Source organism: Cibotium barometz, chromosome 1, assembly GCF_041138505.1.
Source record: "Cibotium barometz isolate CiBa-2024 chromosome 1, ASM4113850v1, whole genome shotgun sequence".
Taxonomy (NCBI): Eukaryota; Viridiplantae; Streptophyta; class Polypodiopsida; order Cyatheales; family Cibotiaceae; genus Cibotium; species Cibotium barometz.
This window is the reverse complement of record NC_141046.1, coordinates 26307793-26328208: the sequence shown is the minus strand read 5'-3', so window position 1 is coordinate 26328208 and position 20416 is coordinate 26307793. Positions and strand designations below refer to the sequence as shown.

Sequence of the window (20416 nt, the reverse complement as noted above, 5' to 3'; positions counted from 1 at the left end):
TGGGTGATATGCAGGCTGGACAGCAACCTGCAAATGATGGTCATTGGGTACGGAGGTCCACTAGACCCTCCAGAGCCCCTGACAGGTTTGTTCCAGGGGTTGACTACTTGATGCTCACTGACTGTGGGGAGCCCTCATGTTACAAGGAGGCTTTACAGAGGGTAGACAAGGCTCTTTGGGAGCGTGCCATGAAGTCAGAGATGGATTCTCTGCACAAAAATGGAACTTGGAAGTTGGTGCCTTTGCCTGCAGGCAAGAAGGTTTTGCCATGCAAGTGGGTTTACAGGCTCAAAGTTGCATCAGATGCAAAGCCAAGATACAAAGCCAGGTTAGTGGCTAAGGGCTTCAAGCAGGAATATGGTGTGGACTTTGATGAGATCTTCTCTCCAGTGGTCAAAATGACCACACTTAGAGCTGTGTTAGCTTTGGTTGCACATGATGATCTGGACTTGATTCAGATGGATGTGAAGACTGCTTTTCTTCACGGTGATCTCCATGAGGAGATATATATGCAGCAGCCAGAGGGTTATGCAGTAAGTGGAAAGGAGAAGCTTGTATGCAAGCTGAAAAAGAGTCTTTATGGGCTCAAACAGGCACCAAGAGAATGGTATCATAAATTTGATACATTCATGAAATCACAGAAATTCAGGAGAAGTGACATAGATCACTGCTTGTACACCAAGAAAGCTTTGGATGGCAGTCTCTTGATTCTCATTTTATATGTTGATGATATGTTGATTGCCGGGAAATCTCGTAAAGAGATGGATGCTTTGAAGAAGAGGCTGCATGAAACCTTTGATATGAAGGATTTGGGTGATGCTAATCACATCTTGGGTATGCGGATACTTCGGGACAGAAATCAGCATGTGTTGTATTTGTCTCAGAAGGAATATATTGGCAAAGTTTTGCAGAGGTTCAATATGGACGGGGGGAAAAAGGCTAGTACTCCTTTGCCTCCATATGTGAAACTCAGTGCTATGGACAGCCCACAGTCAGATAGAGACAGGGCTGATATGGCCAAGATTCCGTATGCTTCAGCTTGTGGCAGTCTCATGTATGCCATGGTTGCTACTAGGCCGGACATTGCATTTGCAGTGGGAGTGGTTTCTAGATACATGGCCAACCCTGGCAAGAAGCATTGGGAAGCAGTGAAAGGTGTCATGAGATACCTGAAGGGCACACAGGATTTGTGCATTTGCTTTGGCAAACAGGATGCATTAGTGCATGGTTACACGGATTCGGATTATGCCGGTCATCTAGATAACCGGAAGTCTACTACCGGTTATGTGTTTACATTCACAGGAGGTGCTGTGTCATGGATATCCAGGATGCAGAAGTGCACAGCCTTATCTACTACAGAGGCCGAGTATATTGCAGCCACAGAGGCTTGCAAGGAGGCATTATGGCTATCTCGGTTAGTGGTTGATTTGGGTTATACAGGGGATATTCCATTGTTGCATTGTGACAGTCAGAGTGCCATTCAGTTGGCAAAGAACCCTGTTTTTCATGCAAAGACGAAGCATGTGGATGTGAAGTATCACTTCATCAGAGAGGTGATAGAGAACAAGCAAATTCAGCTTGTTAAGATTCATACGGATGACAACCCGGCTGATCTGTTGACGAAGAGTTTGCCTCCGGAGCGGTTTGCTCATTGCAGACACTTGATGGGCATTGGATGAGGCCATTTTCAGCCTTGATATGGCCTTGTATATTATCATGTACATGCTGATTTTTTCTTTTCCTTTACTTAAGGGCACTTTGCCTTTAAGTGGGAGGTTGTTGGGGTAAAGGCGTTATGCCCACCCTTATAGTGTGTACAAGCCCATAAGTTATAGTACATAGTACACTTAGTACTTTTAATGTACTAAGTGCACTATGTGTACTAGTGCAATATACATGTGTGATAGGGGAGTCACACACTCATGCTTTTTATGAGTTGACTTATCCCCACAACTCTCTCTCTCTCCCTTGCTTCTCTGTGTATGTCTCCCATGAATGAACTCTAAACCCTAATTCAGGTTTCTCCCCATCACTGGCACAGCATAACAGGCAGACACGCAAACAAGTCATGCAAAAATAAATTTATGCAGGCAGGCATAAATGCATGTGCACATATAATGGACGAAATCTCCCTTTCATGAAACTTTTACAAGAAGTTCCTATCGGGCACAAAACTGGCGCGACAGAAATATAAAAATATGTCTTGGTCTTCCTATGGAGTGACACTCCCATAGGTAAGACACCATCCTGGCCATACACGGGTGGCACCAACAAGCTCCCGTCCATACAGCACGAAGCAAGTTACACAAGGGTGGCACGAAACTGGTTCCCGTCCATGTGACGCAGCACTGGTCACATACGGGTGGCACTAATCTGGCTCCCGTCCATGTAACACCAAAAGACTGGCCCTTTCACATGGAACATTGGCTTGGCCCCATGTGAACATGGCACAAATCTGGCCGCTCTATGGAGTGACATTCACTTTCTCTCCTTGTGAAATACAATCTGCTATGGCTAAAGGATCTCCTCAAGGTCATCAACTTCTGGCAGATCTTCTTTGACAAGCTCCTCTGGATCTGGCCCCACATACTTCCACAAAAGACTCACATGAAAAGCATTGTGAATCTTCCAATGACTGGGTAAAGCAAGCCTGAAAGACACTTCATTGATCTTGTCAATCACTTTGAAGGGTCCATAATATCGAGTAGAAAGCTTTGGATATGATCCCTCTCATCCTCGCCTCTTCTGAAGCCTAGCTTTCTCAAATTTCAGCAATACCCAATCACCTTTCTTGACTTGCATGTCCCTTCTATGCTTGTCAGTAGCTCTCTTATGCTTGTCTTGTGACCTTGCAATGGCTGTCCGCACCTGAGCAAAGGCTATATCCAAGTCACGCACATACTCATCAACTACAAAAATCTCATCCTTTGTACGAAGGATGGGTGGCAAGACCACTCTGCCATAAATAATCTCAAACGGGGCCTTTCCCGTGGAGGCATGAACTGTGTTGTTATAGGCAAACTCTACAAGTGGAAGATACTTCTCCCACGCACTCTTTTGATCTGCCACATAATACTTCAACAAATCCAACACGGCTGAATTCACAGCTTCACTTTGGCCATCCATTTGGGATGATAAGCCGATGAGAACTTAAGCTTAGTGCCCATGTTATCAAATAAAGCCCTCCAAAAGAGGCTCGTAGTCCTGGGATCTCTATCCCCAATGATGGATTTTGGCATACCATGATGCTTGAATATGTGAGCAAGAAAAAGCTTCACCATATGATCAACTTTAATGGTTTTCTTGACAGGCAAGAAGTGAGCTTGCTTCCTAAACCTGTCCACAATGGTCCAAATGGCATCATTCTCATGCTGGGATCTAAGCAAATCCATAATGAAGTCCATAGTAATGCTTTCCCATGGCTACGAGGGAATAGACAGTGGCTGAAGCAAACCTGGAGGCTTTTGCCTATCAAATTTCGCCTTTTGGCAAGTAAGACATGCACGTACATATGCCTCAATGTCTTTACGGATGCTTGGCCAAAAGAAATATCTCTCAATCATGCATGTAGTAGGCATGATACCTCTACGACTAGCATAAGGTGCAACGTGACATTCCTCCATAACCTTTGGAAGCATATCCTTCACCACACATAAGCAGTTATCCTTTATAAGATAACCCTCTTTAATCACATAAGAGGCATGTGAGTGACCAGCCATCAAATCAGTCCATATATGACAAAAATTAGCATCCAAAAGATACAAATCTCGCATGGCAGATAAGTGCCCATGAGAGGCCATTGAAACTACAACCACATAAGGCCTCCTAGACAATGCATTTGCCACTACATTCTTCTTTCCCGGAGTATGTACAATCTGAAAATGAAACATGGAAAGAAAGTTTGCCATTCTCATCCGCTTCTCCAAAAGCTTTGTTTGAGATAGAAAATATCTCAAGCTTTGATGATCTGTCTTGACTACAAATTCAGCCCCAAGAAGATAATGTTTCCATATCTTTAAGGCATGAATTACAACCAAGAGCTCTTTCTCATAGATATCCATATGAAGCTCGGCATCATGCAATCGACGTCTCTCATACGCAACTGCATGACCTCCTTGATTTAGAACAGCCCTTATACAATTCCCACATGTATCGCATTCCACCGTGAATGCCTTTTGCAAGTCGGGAACAATCAAGACAGGTCCACATATGATAGCCTTCTTGAGTTGCAAAAAGGCATCTTGCTCCTTTGAGGTCCATTTAAAAGTGGCTTTCTTCCTCGTGAGATCATGTAGTAAAGGCGTGGCAATCATAGCAAAATGCCTTATAAAGCGCCTGTAATATGAACATAACCCCAGAAAGCTACGTACCTCATGTACATTTTACAACTCTGGCCAATTCCGAATGGTTTCAATCTTGGCAGGATCCATTCTTACACCATCCTTGGATACAATATGGCCCAAATAGTGTATCTCTGAAAGAAACAACTCACTTTTCTTGGCATTAATGGAGAGTTTATGCTTCCGCAACTCTTCTAACATTGTAGCCAAATGAGTCCTGTGCTCTTGCTCATTCTGGAGAAAACCAAGATGTCATCAAAGAATACACTTGTGAATTTTCGATGGGATCGGAATATCCTATCCATCATACGATTGAATGTGGTTGGGGCATTGGTGAGACCAAAAGGCATCACCAAAAACTCATAAAATCCAAAAGCTGTCTTGAATGCAGTTTTGTGGGCACCCTTTCACACCACTTGTATCTGGTGATAACCACTCTTCAAATCAATACGACTGAAACAAGCCGAGCCATAAGCTTATCCAAGATGTCATCAATGCACGAGATTGGAAATCTGTTCTTGATGGTGAGCTTATTTAGAGCTCTATAATCCACACACATGCGGAATGACCCATCCTTCTTTTGTACAAGAAGCACGAGAAAACAAAAAGGTGAGAAGCTTGGCTGAACCAAACCTTTCTCCAAAAGCTCATTAACCTACTTCATAATCTCTTCTTGTTATGCGGCACTCACACGATATGAGGGTTTGTTAGGTGGAGAACTACCTGGCACAAGATCTATGCGATGATCCTCAGGCCTTTAAGGAGGTAGTTCACCTGGCAATGCATCAGCAAAACAATCTTTGTATGCATGAAGAAAATTCAGCCTATCCTGAGTCAAAACATCCACATTTTCATGACTTGGTTCAATGTTATCACGAAAAAAAACCAAGTACGCTGAAAGACTCTTTTTCATTGCTTTATTAATCTGGATGTGAGATACAACTGGAATAGAATCCCCTTCCTTGCCAGCATCAATAACATACATGCGGCCTTTATGCATAAAGGAAATTATGTTTGTCTTGTACTCTTTGCGGGGCTCAAGCCTATGATGCCATGGCTTGCCAAGCAATACATCACATCCATTAAGAGAGGCAACCAAGAAATGCTCATGATCAAGATAACCCTGAATATGTATGCGCAACTTCCCAATAAGTGGGGTAGCCTGCACCTCTTTACCAACAAAGGCAGCTTCTGCTTCAATTTGAGACTCCATGTCCTCAACCTCAATGCCCAAGGCGACTGTCATCTGGGTAGAGATGAAATTATCTGTTGCATAATCATCAAACATAAATAGAGCGGGCTGATCCTTGATTTAACCCCATGCTTTGCATACCATCCTCTCTTTACCATCATGCTTCGTGTTTCCCTTCACATCGGGAACTGCATGCACATTTGCCTTGGGTTGCCTATCCTCATGCTTTTGTTTGCGGTTGGGGCATTGCCTAAAAATATGCTCTTCACTGCCACAAGAAAAGCATTTCCTCTCCTTTGCATATTGCTCCCTTTGCTCGGGAGCAAGCCAAATTTGTTCTTCTTTGGCCCATTATCCTTGGATGAGGTATTTTCAGCTTTACCTCCCTTCTAGACTTCTCGAAAGCTCTTTTTAGGTGGCTGTCCACCTTTTTGCAGATTTGGGACAACCTTCTCTTTGCCCTTGGAACCACCTTGATCTTGCTTGATTTTGAGCACCAATTGCTCTGTAGCAAGAGCAGATGCTATAAGCTGCTGTAAAGTGTGTTTCGGGTGCAATTCGATGCCCGAATGATAGGATGGTTGCAACCCGGAACGTAACTTTCTTTTCTTTTCATCCTTGGAGAGTTGCATGAAAGGAGTAACCTTGAGCAAAACTTTCCAAAATTTGCTCACATACTGCTGCACACTCTCATTATCCTTTTGGTCAAGTCTATCCCACTTTAGGGTGAGTGTATGCTCTGCATTTGGAGACAAGAATTGGACATAAAATCTGTCCTTGAACTCTTTCCAAGTGCATATGGGGTCTTTGGTGGTCTTTTCAGTGATCCACCAATGGGCAGTTGTCCCCTTCAAAAACATGCTTGCATGACGGATTTTGGACTTCTCAGTGAAGTCCTCTTCGCTAAATGCAATATCAAATTGAGCCACAAAAGCAAGCACCTTAGAGGTATCAAATTGAGCCACAAATGCAATATCAAATTGAGCCACAAAAGCAAGCACCTTAGAGGTATCAAATTCCCCATGATAGGCATCAAACTTCACTGACTTGTTCCCTGCCTTGAACAACTTGAGCTTTTTGGCATGAGGCTCAAGTTCTTGCCTCTTTCTCTTGTCCTTGTCCAACAGGACAGCTCTCTCTGCATGAGCTTCATGGGCAATCTTAGGTGTTTCAATAAGCAAAGTGACATGGGTCTTTCGTTCTTGTGGCCCCACTGCATGTGACCTCCCTGAATGATAACTTGTCTCGCCACGAGACAACTCAATAGGCAAGGTCTTTTGGCTTGCATGCCGACCACTGTCCCCATGATGTACATACTTGGAATCCATATGGCCTTCAGCATGCATGAATCTGTTTCCTCCTGTGCCATGAGGAGTGGATGCATGGCAAGAAGTGACCGATACTTCTTCTTTATGCAAATATGATCTCAACCTTTGACAAGCTGGGTCTCCATGCTTCAAACGGAGTGGATTCTTGAACATAAGTTGTCCATCCTCTCCCTCTTTTAGGTCACCCTTTCGGATAAGATAAGAGAGTGCCAACTCCCTTGGCTTCTTGCCCACTTCTCGAGCCATGGACTCAAAAGTCATGTCCACCATAGCATCAGCTTTCTTGGCTTCTATGACACTTTGTACATGGGAGTCTTCATGCAAGAATTTCAGCTCTTGTTTATCAAAGGTTATAAAACCTTAATACCCATTTAATACTATGGACACCCACACTAGAAAATATCTAGCCCTTCTTTTAAATGTTTGTAAACACATTGCCTTATAAATATTAAGGTTGGCTATAACTTATAGATTTTTACATTTTGAAAAGGAAAAAACGATAATACTTACCACCTGTTCACACGCCACGCCACACCACCGAGTCAGCAAACAACACTCCATGGTACACTGGGGGCGTCCCCGTCCAGTGTACTGGCACGGCATAACAGGCAAACACGCAAACAAGTCATGCAAAAACAAATTTATGCATGTGCACATATAATGGACGAAATCTCCTTTCATGAAACTTGTACAAGAAGTTCCTGTAGGGCACAAAATTGGCGCGACAGAAATATAAAAATATGTCCTGGTCTTCCTATGGAGTGACACTCCCATAGGTAAGACGCCATCCTCCCCATACATAGGTGGCACCAACATGCTCCCGTCCATACAGTACGAAGCAAGTCACACAAGGGTGACACGAAACTGGTTCCCGTCCATGTGACGCAGCACTAGTCACACACGGATGGCACTAATCAGGCTCCCGTCCATGTGACACCAAAAGACTGGCCCTTTCACATGGGACATTGGCTTGGCCCCATGTGAACATGGCGGCCGCTCTATGAAGTGAGCGTCCCATAGAAGTGGCTCCAGAAATGGAGATGGACCAAATGGTGACAGCTCCAACTACACTTTGTGGAAGGTGAGGTGAAATCAGCCTTTCGTGGCATGGATCTCTGGGATTGGCTTGTTACACCTGCCAATGCCACCCCTCCCACCCTTGCTTCCGTTGGTGTGACTCAGACACAAATTGACATTTAGCGGGCAAATGATCGTCGTGTTTTCTCTTTTCTGCTGTTGAATTGTCAAGATTCTATTCTCTCTCATGCGTACAACGGATGCTGCACATAAAGGATGCTGCACATAAAGTTTGGAAGGCATTTGCAAATCTTTACGAGATTAAGTCTCCGGGTCGGATTTGGGCTTTGGAAAAGCAGCTTATGAATATGTCAGTTTCTACCTTTCCATTTTTATCTGCTTTCATCTCAAAGATGAAAGATCTCCGAGACGAGCTTGCTGTTTGTGGCAAGGATATCTCTACAGAGGATATGGCTATTCGGATTTTCTCCAAGTTTCCAAAGAGATTTGATGCTTACTTTTAATCTCTTGTTTCTTCTCCTCGTCCTGTTCCAGTTACCTCGAAAGAAGTTCTCCCCTCCACCGTGGAGATTGAGTCTCGCTTTGAGGAGCGGACTGGCATCTCTAGTGGTTCTGATGGAGCTTTGACCGCACGAGATAAAGGGAAGAATCAACAGAAGAAAGGGAAAGGGGGTTCTGACAAGAATAACGACAAAGATAAAGACACAGACAAAAACAGATATTCTAAAAACAAGGGCATTGAGTGTCATTACAATGGCAAGAAGGTGCAATCCACACTACCCTCTCAAGTGCCCATGTTCCCTACCATCTGCTCCCTATTGTTCCACCAACACATGGTAGCAACAATCTGCAAGAGAGCACACAGGACAAGAGAACACTACACAGGGTATGTGATCTTGTAATCTGGTTCCTCCCTCCTGCTACTTGCTTCCATATTTAAGCATTAAAGCTTACCAATTGCAAGTAGAGTTGATGAAAGTCCTTGGAGTGAAGAGATCTTTGATTTGTCGCATTTCTTCGCGACAAAAATCTTCAAGAGGATGAAGGGAAACTTGGAAAAACTTCCCCTATGGTTTAACTTGAGAAAGGAGGGCTGAAATTAGAATTTTCATCAAAAAGACCAAAAATTACAACAATAAAGAGAGCTGTTTTGTTGAATTTCAGTCATTGGGAGTGAGTAGGAGAGTGATTAGCATCTGAAAACACTCTTGGAACCTTGAAAAACACCTTAGCAAGCTTGGATATGGAGTTGGGAAGGAAAAAGTGCAGAAAATGCAGCCCAACAGCCCTCATGAAGGAGGCGCCCATCTCTAGAGAGAGGAGTGAGGTGGTGAGTTGTCCAGTGTAGGTGGTAGGCAGGTGCTTTGTGGAGCAAGCTAGAGTGGACACATAGCTGGTTACTCCCTTTGTACAAAGGGGATAAGGTCTGGGCGGTGGACATTGGGTTATGTCCACCTCGAGATATCAATGTGCACGAACACCGGGCTGGTCATAATTTATAAGTGAGTTTTGGTCGCCCAAAACTTAATGAAGTGTGTACACACTCACTTATAAATTAGTGCTAACTCCTAAGGCTAGGTTTATGACCAATACTTACCACCTGTCACATGCCACATAACCATGCCAGCAGATAGTTTCACATGCACGGTTCGCAGGCGGGCATCCCCTTACCCAAAACTACACATTGGTCAAGCAAGCATGAAAACAACATGCAATTTCAATTGCAAGCAAGCACATAAAGATGTAATGAAATGCAGCAGTGGTATGGACAATCCCCGTTCATGAGACTATACCAAAATAGACGTGCTCCAGGCAAGTACACGAGGTACCAAACCCAATGGAAAACCAATCCACCAAGCATTTCCAAGCATGTACGTGGAGGCACAAGTCCCAACGGAAAGCCGAGTCCACAGTATCACATGAGTGATATTAATCCCAGGCATATACAACTGCCATGGGCACCAGTCCAATGTACATACATGATGAGAAAGCAAGGGTGGACCAATTGGGTGGCCAAATGGTGACATTCCCCCCGGCTTCTAAACAGTCGTCCACAACTGAAAGCATCCAAATATGTCTGAAGCACATGTGGGCAATCTCTGAAGAACTCTTCATCTACCCATTTAACATCAATGGGAACATAGTTCTTAAACTCCACAAGGTAACGCTTGACAACTTTGCCTGCAGCAGCAAGCTTGCGTTCCTTGTGATACATAATCTGTTCAGGCTGCAAGATCTCCTCAAGCTCATTCACTTCTAGTGGATCCTCAATGACCGTTTCACTAGGCTCCAGCCCTGCATACTTGCAAAGGAGACTCACATGAAAAGCATTGTGTATGTGCCAATGACTAGGTAATGCCAATCTGAAAGCCACTTCATTGATCTTCTCGATCACTCGAAAAGGCCCATAGTACCTGGTTGCAAGCTTAGGATATGCACCCTCTTTGCCAGGCCTCTTTGCAAGTCTTGCTTTCTCAAATTTCAGCAATACCCAATCATTCTCTTTAACATCCAATTGCCTTCTATGCTTGTCCGCAGCCTTTTTATCAGTCACAGGGGACGTGGGGGACGGACGCCTGGGACGGGGGAACGCCATCCCATAACGCGCGGGAACGGAACCGAACAAGGGACGTCCAGGGGACGTGTGAGCCCACGCTGCAACAAGGGGACGGCGATTCCGGGACGGCGGGACGACAGTTCGTGTGGGACGAAGCTGGACGAGACGGTCAGCGGACCGTTGCGCAGTGTGCCGTTGCGCCCTGTAGCCGTTGGGCGCCTAGCCGTTGAGCAGCCCTCCCCACTTGGCCCATGGCTATAAGAAGAGCCCCCATTGGCAAGGCTCAAGCAAGGCTCAAGCAACTTACAAGACTCCTGGCTCAAGCTCAAGCCTCAACGCTCCCAACTTTCAAGGCTCGAGTGGAAAGCTCATTGGCAATTTGGCTCAACACTCCTCAACTTTCAAGGCTCAAGACTCAAGTGGGCATTGGGCAACCCAGCAAGGCTCTAGCTCTTCTCAACCCTCAACTTTCAAGGCTCAAGTGGCATTGGGACCTTGGGTAAGTTGTAATTTCAAGTTCACTTGTAGTCTTGTTGCTCTCCTACACTCACCTCTTGCTCTAACCTCTCCATTGGCAAGCCTCTCCTACATCTCTCTCCTACTCTCGAGTCTCACCTCCATTGCTCAAGGCTCAAGTGACAAGCCTCTCCTACATCTCTCTCCTACACTCAACGGTCTCACCTCCTCTTGCTTTAGCCTCTCCTACATCTCTCTCCTACTCTCACCTCCATTGCTCAAGGCTCAAGCCTCTCCTACATCTCTCTCCTACACTCACGGTCTCACCTCCTCTTGCTTTAGCCTCTCCTACATCTCTCTCCTACACTCACCTCCATTGCTCAAGCCTCCTTGGCACTTGCCTCCATGGCATCTTCATCGCGACCATCCCCCGCACCTCGTTTCGGCGGCGCCAATACGAATAGAGAAAGGAGGACCGAAGGTTGGTCTTGGTGGGAAGAGGTCAACTCCGATCATCCTGGAAGTGGAGGCGGCTCTCGCCCATGGTCCTGGAGGCTCTCGCCCATGGTCCTGCAAGCTATGTCCATATAGGCGAACGGGTGGGGCGGATAAAGTGAGAGCTCACCTCTTGCATGAGCCCGGTCATGAGGTCCAATTTTGTGATCAGGTCACACCAGAGACGAGAAGGAGGCTCATACAGTCACATTGCATCGAAGAAGAGGAACCATCTTGGGGTGGAACGGGCAAATGATCTAGTCTTTGTGAGTGCAAACTTGCGAATGCTTTGAAAGAGTGCAACTGCAAAGGCTGATGCATTTATCGAGAGGGAGATGTCTCAAGATGATGAGGAGTTGGAGGAGCAAGTGGAGGACATCTCTATGGAGCCTGCAGGCATTGCAGCGACCCATGATCGTGAGGCCAACACTTTACATGCCCCTTGAGGCTTTTTGACATATGTACTACTCGAATGATAGTCTCTTTTTTGTATGCCACTTACGTGGTTAGGGCCTAGGCCTTTGCCCTTGTCTTTTGCTTTAGCCTTTGGCGACTCGGTCCTGGGTGCCCGATCTCCTTTTTTGTAACACCCATTTTTTTGCTAGTATGACTTAATATTGATGCTTTGGAAGTGTAAAGTGACTTTGTTTTAGTATTGTTAAGTTTCTTAAATGAGTGCTTACTTAAAATTGCATATTTTGTATGCCGTCCCCCGTTCCCCGTCCCGGTTCCCACGAATCCCTGTTACCTTCCCCGTTCTCGTTCCCCATCCCATGTTACTATGCTTTTTATGCTTGTCTTGTGACCTTGCAATGGCTATCCGCACTCGAGCAAAAGCAATATCCAAGTCTCTTACATACTCATCAGCTGCAAATATCTCATCCTTTGTGCGACGGATGGGTGGCAAAACCACCTTACCATAAACAATCTCAAACGGGACGTTTCCCGTACACGCATGCACCGTGTTGTTGTATGCAAATTCCACAAGCGGTAAGTACTTCTCCCAAGAAGACTTCTAATCCGCCACATAATATTTCAAGAGATCCAACACGGCTGAATTTGCAGCCTCACTTTGCCCATCCGTTTGAGGGTGATAAGCTGATGAGGAGTCCAATTTGGTGCCCATATTATCAAATAAGGCCCGCCAAAAGAGACTTGTAGTCTTGGGGTCTCTATCCCCCACAATGGACTTCGGCATTCCATGATGCTTGAACACTTGTGGGTCTTTATGCACATTCCATTCACTATCACATTTGGTCATTACATAGATTATGACCATGTGGGTCTTTATGCACACATTGTGGGTGTTGAAGTGGATGAGAAACTTGTTGTAATTTATGGACAACAAGAAGATGATGATACTTTGTTGACAAATCTTTCTCAACAAGTCACCAATGTATCCATGGTGGTTGAAAGGGATATGCAAGCTGAAAATGGGTATGATTGGACAACTTTCGTAAGTGCTTTGATTGAGGAATTCTCAACTCATAATATGACACCACGAGATTGTGAGGACACGGTCATTGATAACATTTTGGATAAGTACTCATTTGTTGATGACAAATGGAATGATGACTCATTTGTTGGTGATACATGTGATGACCATGCCTTCGATGATCATGTTTGATCATGAAGGCTGAGAAGATGTGGATCATAGGGAGAATTGTCTCATAACAATATTGCCCATATATGTGTTCATGAACATGTATATATGGGTAGTACACATGTTATTCATGGAGATGATGATAGTCTTGAGGTGACATATTCTACTCCTATTGATCATGACTATTACATGGATTTTACACATGCTCTACATGTTGATGATGAAGTATGCATTGGTGTAGTAAACATGTTGATCTTGACAATGACACCTATGCTTATAGGGATGCTAGTTATGAGGCATGTGCCTTTATATTTTGTGGATGCCATTCCTATGAGATAGGAGGATTCGGTGCTATGACCATTGATGATGGAGTACCTCATACCGAGATGGTGTTGGGTTTGTATTCCGGATTGTTAGATGCACCGTTATGCCTTCCTTTCGATCTAGGAGGTCACACCATTGTTTCATGGCGGTTGGATGGTCTACATAATGGTTATCCATTCGATCCAGGAGGATTGGCTAGTCACATCACCGACATGGGATTTCTATATTCTCTATTCGATCCAAGTAATTTGATAGCCATTGCTTTGGATTCTACGTGGCTTGGATCTACATTTCGTCCATGCGGTCATAGTTGTGTAGATTACCTCATCTTAAGGGCGATACTCATAGCTTTTCCATTTGACTCCGATGGTTGGAATAATGGTCACATTGTGAATGACAAGGCATTTCAAAGGGATACATTTCCATTTAACCCCGATGGTGGGATTCATCTATGAGAGGATTGTTCACATTTTTTTACTTGTGGATAGGCAACCACTTTCTTAGGTGCAACAACAAGCTCTATTATGTGAAGATGTGGTTGGGCCATTTGATATTCATTATATGGGCTTTTATGACTCCTACAATGGAAGATGATTTTTTTGGATAGATTTGGCAGAGGCACTTTTTGGAGTCTTTTAGTGATCTCAATGAGCTCTAATAGTGACTATGATGATAGATTACGATATGTAAATGCTTTAGCATCAGGCACATATCATTTGGTGCTCATTTTGAAGTGTTCTCATGAAAGATTTGCAAGTAGTTTCGACATCGACATGGACTGCCATAATAGTCCACTATGCTTTAAGAGCACTTCTTTCATGATTGGAGAGTCTAGTTCCACATTGCTCATGGATGAGGCTACTTGGCAATCTTTGGAGTATATGCAACAATATGGCATACTTGAGGAAGATCTTGTTTGACCAAGTGGCATGAGTTGTATGGAGAAAATGGGCAATACTTGGGATTATAGGCATGCTGTAATTTCTAGACAGTTTTGGTGAGGTCCATTGTTGGGGTCGATGCTTTACTCCAACAAGCTTCATTGGTCATCACAATGGAAGAATATGATGTGGGACATGTTTGACTAAAGTGTATGCATCATTTGTGGCCTATTTCATGGAGTTTTCATGAAGAATCTTTCAAAGGATTTCATCTACAACAAGGGTGCCACAACAGTTCCATACATATGCATTGGAGATTAAATTTTATGGACTTCCTTACATTTGGAGAGCATATTTGGGACCTTTACCACTTCCCATTGATTTCATTTGTTGCTATGATGAATTGTAGATACCTTGTATGATTTTGAGGACAAAATCTTTGGGAAGGGATGGTTTGTAATAAAGCAAAACTAAAGCCCAAAATATGTAAATAATGGACTATGGACAAGACCACTATAAATAGGGCCTTGGGTTCATTGTAGGGATCTTTTGATCATTCTTATCTTGGCCACTTACATGTACTCATGGCTCCTTGCATGAAGATGGCCTTTCATGGTCTAGGACTCATGGCAAGCTTCATAGCCATCCTCATGGTGAGAGGTTAAATCACTTAGACCTTATGCACATACCTTCTTTGCTACATGTGCATGTGGATTTCTTCTCTTTTCATCATAAACACATGGATTTCTCATGTGTTTGATGCTTATCAAATGAATGCTAGATGTGGACTTCATGTGTTGATTTATTTGATATTTGGTCTAGATCCATTTCTGATGCAGACGGGACGTGTCTCTAGGCATTCACCTCTTCCCACCAAGACCAACCTGAACCCTTACCCCCAACACGGACTGCTGGTGCTCACGAGAAAGAGGCCATTGAAGGCTGATGGTAGCTTAGATGGAGCTTTGGCACGCTCAAGCCTCAAGAACTTGTGCAGTGTGCACACTCCAGAGGAGAGATGGAGGAGAGCAAGTGTGCACAACAGAGATGGAAGAGAGCAAAGATCACTCAGCAAACTTCGCACTTCAGCCTTTAGATAGGCTTTATTTAAAACATTAAAACTTAAAACTTAAAACCTAAGCCTTCCAAAAACAAAAAATCGTGTTTTTTTCTTCGCGTCCCCAAACACCCCCCCTCCCACAAATTTAAGACGTCCCCTAATAAGGGAGGAACGGCACATGGGACGTCCCCCCAGCAGCAGAGGGACACATCCCCACGTGAAAGGGAGGCCGGGACGGCATTCCCCCGTCCCCAAGACCCGGGACGGGCATCCCCTCTGACTATGCTTTGAGGTATCAGGTTTTAATTTTTAGGGATTCCTCTTAGAGATACTTTTTGGATTAGGCATCCATAGGCACTCTAGAATTCAATGCAAATCTAAGAACTCTTGCATCAATGCAATTAACTATCCAGAGCATTGTTTAAGCTCACTCAGGTGTACATCTTGTTTCTGGTATACCTTGGCAATTGCATCTTACATCTAGTCAAATTCCAGTGCCTTGTGTGCACGGTCCAGTTATTTTCCCATACTTTCTCACAAGCTTGTTAGTGCACAAAAAGTTCCCATTCAAGGGGAGGCTTTCTTGTCTTTTGCACATAATTCTACTTTGGTAAATCTCTTTCTTTGACGATGGCACACAGAGGATCAGATATCTTTGGGTATTTGCCCACAGGACAAGATTATATGGGTCTACTTACTCTTTGGGGAGCTTTATGTTGAAAATTGTGTTAATATCCTGAGGCTTATGGGAGATTATCATTGGAGAAGAACCTTGTGCTCCTCCGGTAACAACTGCAAAAGCTCGTCCAGAGTCTCACAGGTTACTTCCTCCTACTAAATAACGACGTAGGTGGGACTCTAGGGATGCTCAAGCCTACTTTTTTTGTGAAATGATCTATTATACCTCACATCCGATCTTGCAGCTTTGATAAGGCTGCATGGCAAGTCCTTGAAGTCATGTTCCAAACCCATAATGAAGCTACAGTCCTGTACCTGATGCGGGAGCTAGACAACCTTGATGTGCAAGAAGGAGATTCATTCCATGGTAGAGCATCTAACCAAGGAAAGGGACCTAAATGAACAACTGTTGAAAATCAATGAGATAGTAGGAGACAGAAAGCTAGTCACCACTACTCTCAATTCCTTACCTCCTCCTATCAAAGCTTTCACACTTTGTTAAATCTTTCCATGAGAGGTGGAGGCAACCCTATTTCTTTTGGAGAGCTGGTTGGGTTACTCCTTCGAGAAGAGGAGACAAGGAAGAACAAATCGCGAGGAGATACTCATATAGAAGACCAAGCCTGGTTCTCCAAGGGCAAAGGCAAACTGGACTCACATCAAGGTGACACCAAGAAGAAAGGAAAATGTCATTGCTGCCACAAGCTTGCGCACTACATCAACGAGTGCCATAAACGACTTGCCAAGCTGAATACTGAAGATGAATTGGCAAAATCTGCTACCTCTACCTCCGACGAGAAGCAGCAACAAGAAGATGCAACAAACCTAGTCCAAGACGATTCGGCTTTCTAGCCACATTATCACCATGGGGGAAATGTTACATATTAATAGTGATGAATGTGGGAATAAATGGGTGCTACATGGTTGTGTAAACGGCCACCTAATAACTTAGTATTCTATGTTTAAAATAATGCAATTCTAGTGTGTGAACAACCGCTAGTGTGTGGGTTATTTTGTGTGTGGGAACAACCTCTTAAGAGGGCAATGACGTATGTAGCTTACACCTCTTAGGACGTATGTAGCTTACACCTCTTAAGAGGGCAATGACGTATGTAGCTTACACCTCTTAGGAACACTTGGCATCATGGTTTGACATTTGGCATATGTGGTGGCATCATATGTATACACCTTGTCAAGGGAAGTCTCTCCTATAAAAGGACTATTATTATAATGTTATGAGTATGCCTAGTCTTTCAAGTTAATCTCATGCCCTCTTGCTTAATCACTCTTGTTAAACCCTTGTGACTAACCCCTAATCCTAACAGAATTCACCACCTCTTACAAATCACAACAAAATGGGATATCCAAAAGAAAGCATACAGAGGCATAATCTATAAAGACCGAAACACCTCGAGAAACATGGACCCAAAGGAAACCTAATGTGCTTCATTTTAGGGAATTTGGATGTGTTTGTTTTATGTCACAGCCATGTATACCAAAGGAAATTAGAAAAAAGCTTGACTACAAAGCTCACAAATGCATCTTCATTGAACAATGTGAACAAAACAAAGGCAATCACTTGGAGGGCCACAAACAAGTCCAACACCTCTCTTATGTGTTCCTTGCTCTTGGAAGTTCGGACCGAGTGCCCGTGTGTGTGGATGACATGTATCTTCATTGATGCCTAGTGAACAAAGCAAAGGCAATCACTTGGAGGCATAGTTGACACCTCTCTTATGTGTTCCTTGCTCTTGGGACCGAGTGCCCGTGTGTGTGGCTGACATGCATCTTCATTGAACCTAGTGAACAAAGCAAAGGCAATCACTTGGAGGCATAGTTGCCAAAAACGGGAATAGAGCAATGGGAATGGTCGATGTTCGGGATATACAGACAACCCAAATATGGGGGGAACAAGAATTAGAGAACAGCAATTTTTTAATTCACCTGTCAAAAATTGGGCATCTTTTTGAGAGACTTTATGTAAACATTAAGAAATTTAATGTAATAAATAATGCAGCAGGGAACAGAAAAGCAGAAACGGCAACAGCAAGGTCAGGGAACGGTGTTTCGGTGCGGAAACGGCATTCCCCTACAACTATGCTTGGAGGGCCACAGCCAGCACTCCTCTAATGTGTTCCTGGCTCTTGGGATTGAGTGCCCATGTTGTGGATGACTATTAAATTGCATGCTTCCAATATAATCCAGTAACCAATGCAATTGTTCTAAATTAAATCATTTTGCAAGTCATGCAGAGAGCTACCTTTTCATCACTACCAGCACTCCCAATGACACGGCATCCCATAAGTTTTGCAAATTGACCTACTAATTGGCCAACTGCTCCAGATGCAGCTGACACGAACACTTGTTCACCTTCTTTAGGGGTGCACACCTCAAAGAAACCAGCATAGGCAGTCAACCCCGGCAACCCTGCACCCAATCAAAGACTAGATTGGAAAACCAACAAGGGTGCTAGGAAACAACTCTTGCAAGGCAATGAACACGCATACCTTGATGCAAGCTTAGGATTATTTAACAATAATACAACTTTCAAATCCTACCAAAAACTTCTATGGTATGGAGCCAGATCGATGGCACTACTTTCCATGTAAAAAAACACAAGTGTGCGCGTGTGGAGTGAGAGAATCACCTAGAATGCCCACATAATAGGACAATGGTATGTCAGTATTTGTAACTTTTCTCAATCCGGAACCACCTTTAATGACACTGTAGTTTTCCCAGGATGTGATACCAGTAACAATATCATTCTCTTTGAAATCTGGATGATCTGAAAGGATAACCTTGGAGACACCAAAGCCAACAATGGGCTGTTCACAAAAACCAAGCAAAGCTCAAGCCATCTCCTAAACCTGAAACAATTATTTGATGAAAACTTCAATGATTCAAGGGTGATGCCTATGGTTGCATCTAATATCCAATACCATATCTTACCGAGCCAGGAGTGAATGGTTCAATGTACGATTCTCTGCTATCCCGCATCCGGTTGCGCATGTATGGATCGGGAGACAAGTACAGATTCTTCACTAACACATCTTGAGTGCCTTCTGCGATATGCAAAGAGGTTTTGATGGACTTTATTTCCATATCAGACTCCACGGGCTGCTCAGTTATGTATCTCTTAAGGGTTACATACATGTTTTGCACATCTGTTCCTGCCATGGTTCTGAAAGACAGAGGGTAGGAACTCTCTCTATCTCTCTTTCACACACACACAGGCTATGATAGAATGCTCACTGTCTCTCTCTCTCACATACACACAGAGGCTATGCTTAGAATCATCTCTCTCTCTCTCACACACACACAGGCTATGCTAGAATTCTCTCTCTCCACACTCTCTCTCTCACATAAACGGCGGCGGAGAGACCACGCTAACATTCTCTCTCTCTCTCTCTCTACATTTGGACGCGCTGCACACGAGATGCACCTGGTTGGACAAACTGTCTTGCTGAGCACACGCGAGAAAGGGATATCATTTAATATCCAAGCCTCGTCACTCGTGGAAATTTTGAGAACTTCCCAAAAAGACTCTTGCCCTTTCTCTTGTGCTCGACTCTTTTTCAAACTCATTTTGTTGAGTAGTTGCCCCTAGTGAGGAGCGATTTCCTGGCTCGTTTTTTGGTCGAGTCTTATTTCATGCCTAGTCGCACACAAGAATTTCACCTGGCTACACACACCATACTGCTCACCACACACACACACACCTGAGTTCCACAAGGAGGTACCATCATCCTTCCAAATACTTTGGAGACAATGGATAAGCTATGGGACGAACCCTACAGTTACTCGCTCGGCCAACTTGACTGAACACCCTGCACAACTTTTGGTAGAACTGGGTGTCGCAAGTTGAGTCGAGATCTTTAATGTTCATAGTAACCATCATCTCTGATCCAAAGTGCGAGCTTGAAGGGCAAGCATTGCACACCATTCTCGTGTAGGATTACCGAAGAGGAGGGTAGAAGGAAGTGATAGACAATCGAATGATGATGGCCTAAGGTTTGTGGATGGCAACCTAAATGCTCACCACCTTCACGCAAACATACCCTTTGATTTGAACCTAGGACCTCTCATAGAAAATCCAAAGCCTTATCCACTAGGCTACCACCTTAGGGACCCCTGCTCGGATTTGAGTAGACAGTGCTTCATGTGTCAAGGCCCTTAGTCCTTGTCCGTTTTTTTATATGACTACACACCTCGTCCTCTCCCCAACTTTATTCAATATGTACAAGCTGACGTTCAAGAGTCCCGAAGTCATCAACTAATGGGAAGCAGCCATTATTGTAGGTTCAAGTCTCCATAAGCACTCTCTCTTTTCTTCAACCAATCGGGGCTCTAAAGCAATAATCAAACATTTTTTTATAGATTCTTGTAGTGCTAAATTATGGCAAAAACAGCAAGAGATGTTGCAGTTTGCAAAAGAAAGCATAAAGATAGAGCATATTTTTTTGC

At 44.0% G+C, this 20416-nt stretch overlaps 1 protein-coding gene across 1 annotated transcript in view; it reads right to left on the bottom strand.

The window, feature by feature from the left end:
* The window catches only part of LOC147641798 (2-alkenal reductase (NADP(+)-dependent)-like), a 41591-nt gene extending 22142 nt beyond the window's left edge, over positions 1-19449 (bottom strand). The window contains exons 1-3 of the mRNA XM_086799812.1: positions 18902-19449; positions 18600-18777; positions 18213-18379 (exon numbers count right to left, since the gene is read on the bottom strand). Of these exons, the coding sequence (XP_086655938.1) occupies positions 18213-18379; positions 18600-18777; positions 18902-19129 (573 nt within the window). The 5' untranslated portion in view covers positions 19130-19449. The remainder of the gene's footprint in view (positions 1-18212; positions 18380-18599; positions 18778-18901) is intronic.
* Between the last annotated feature and the right edge of the window lie 967 nt (positions 19450-20416).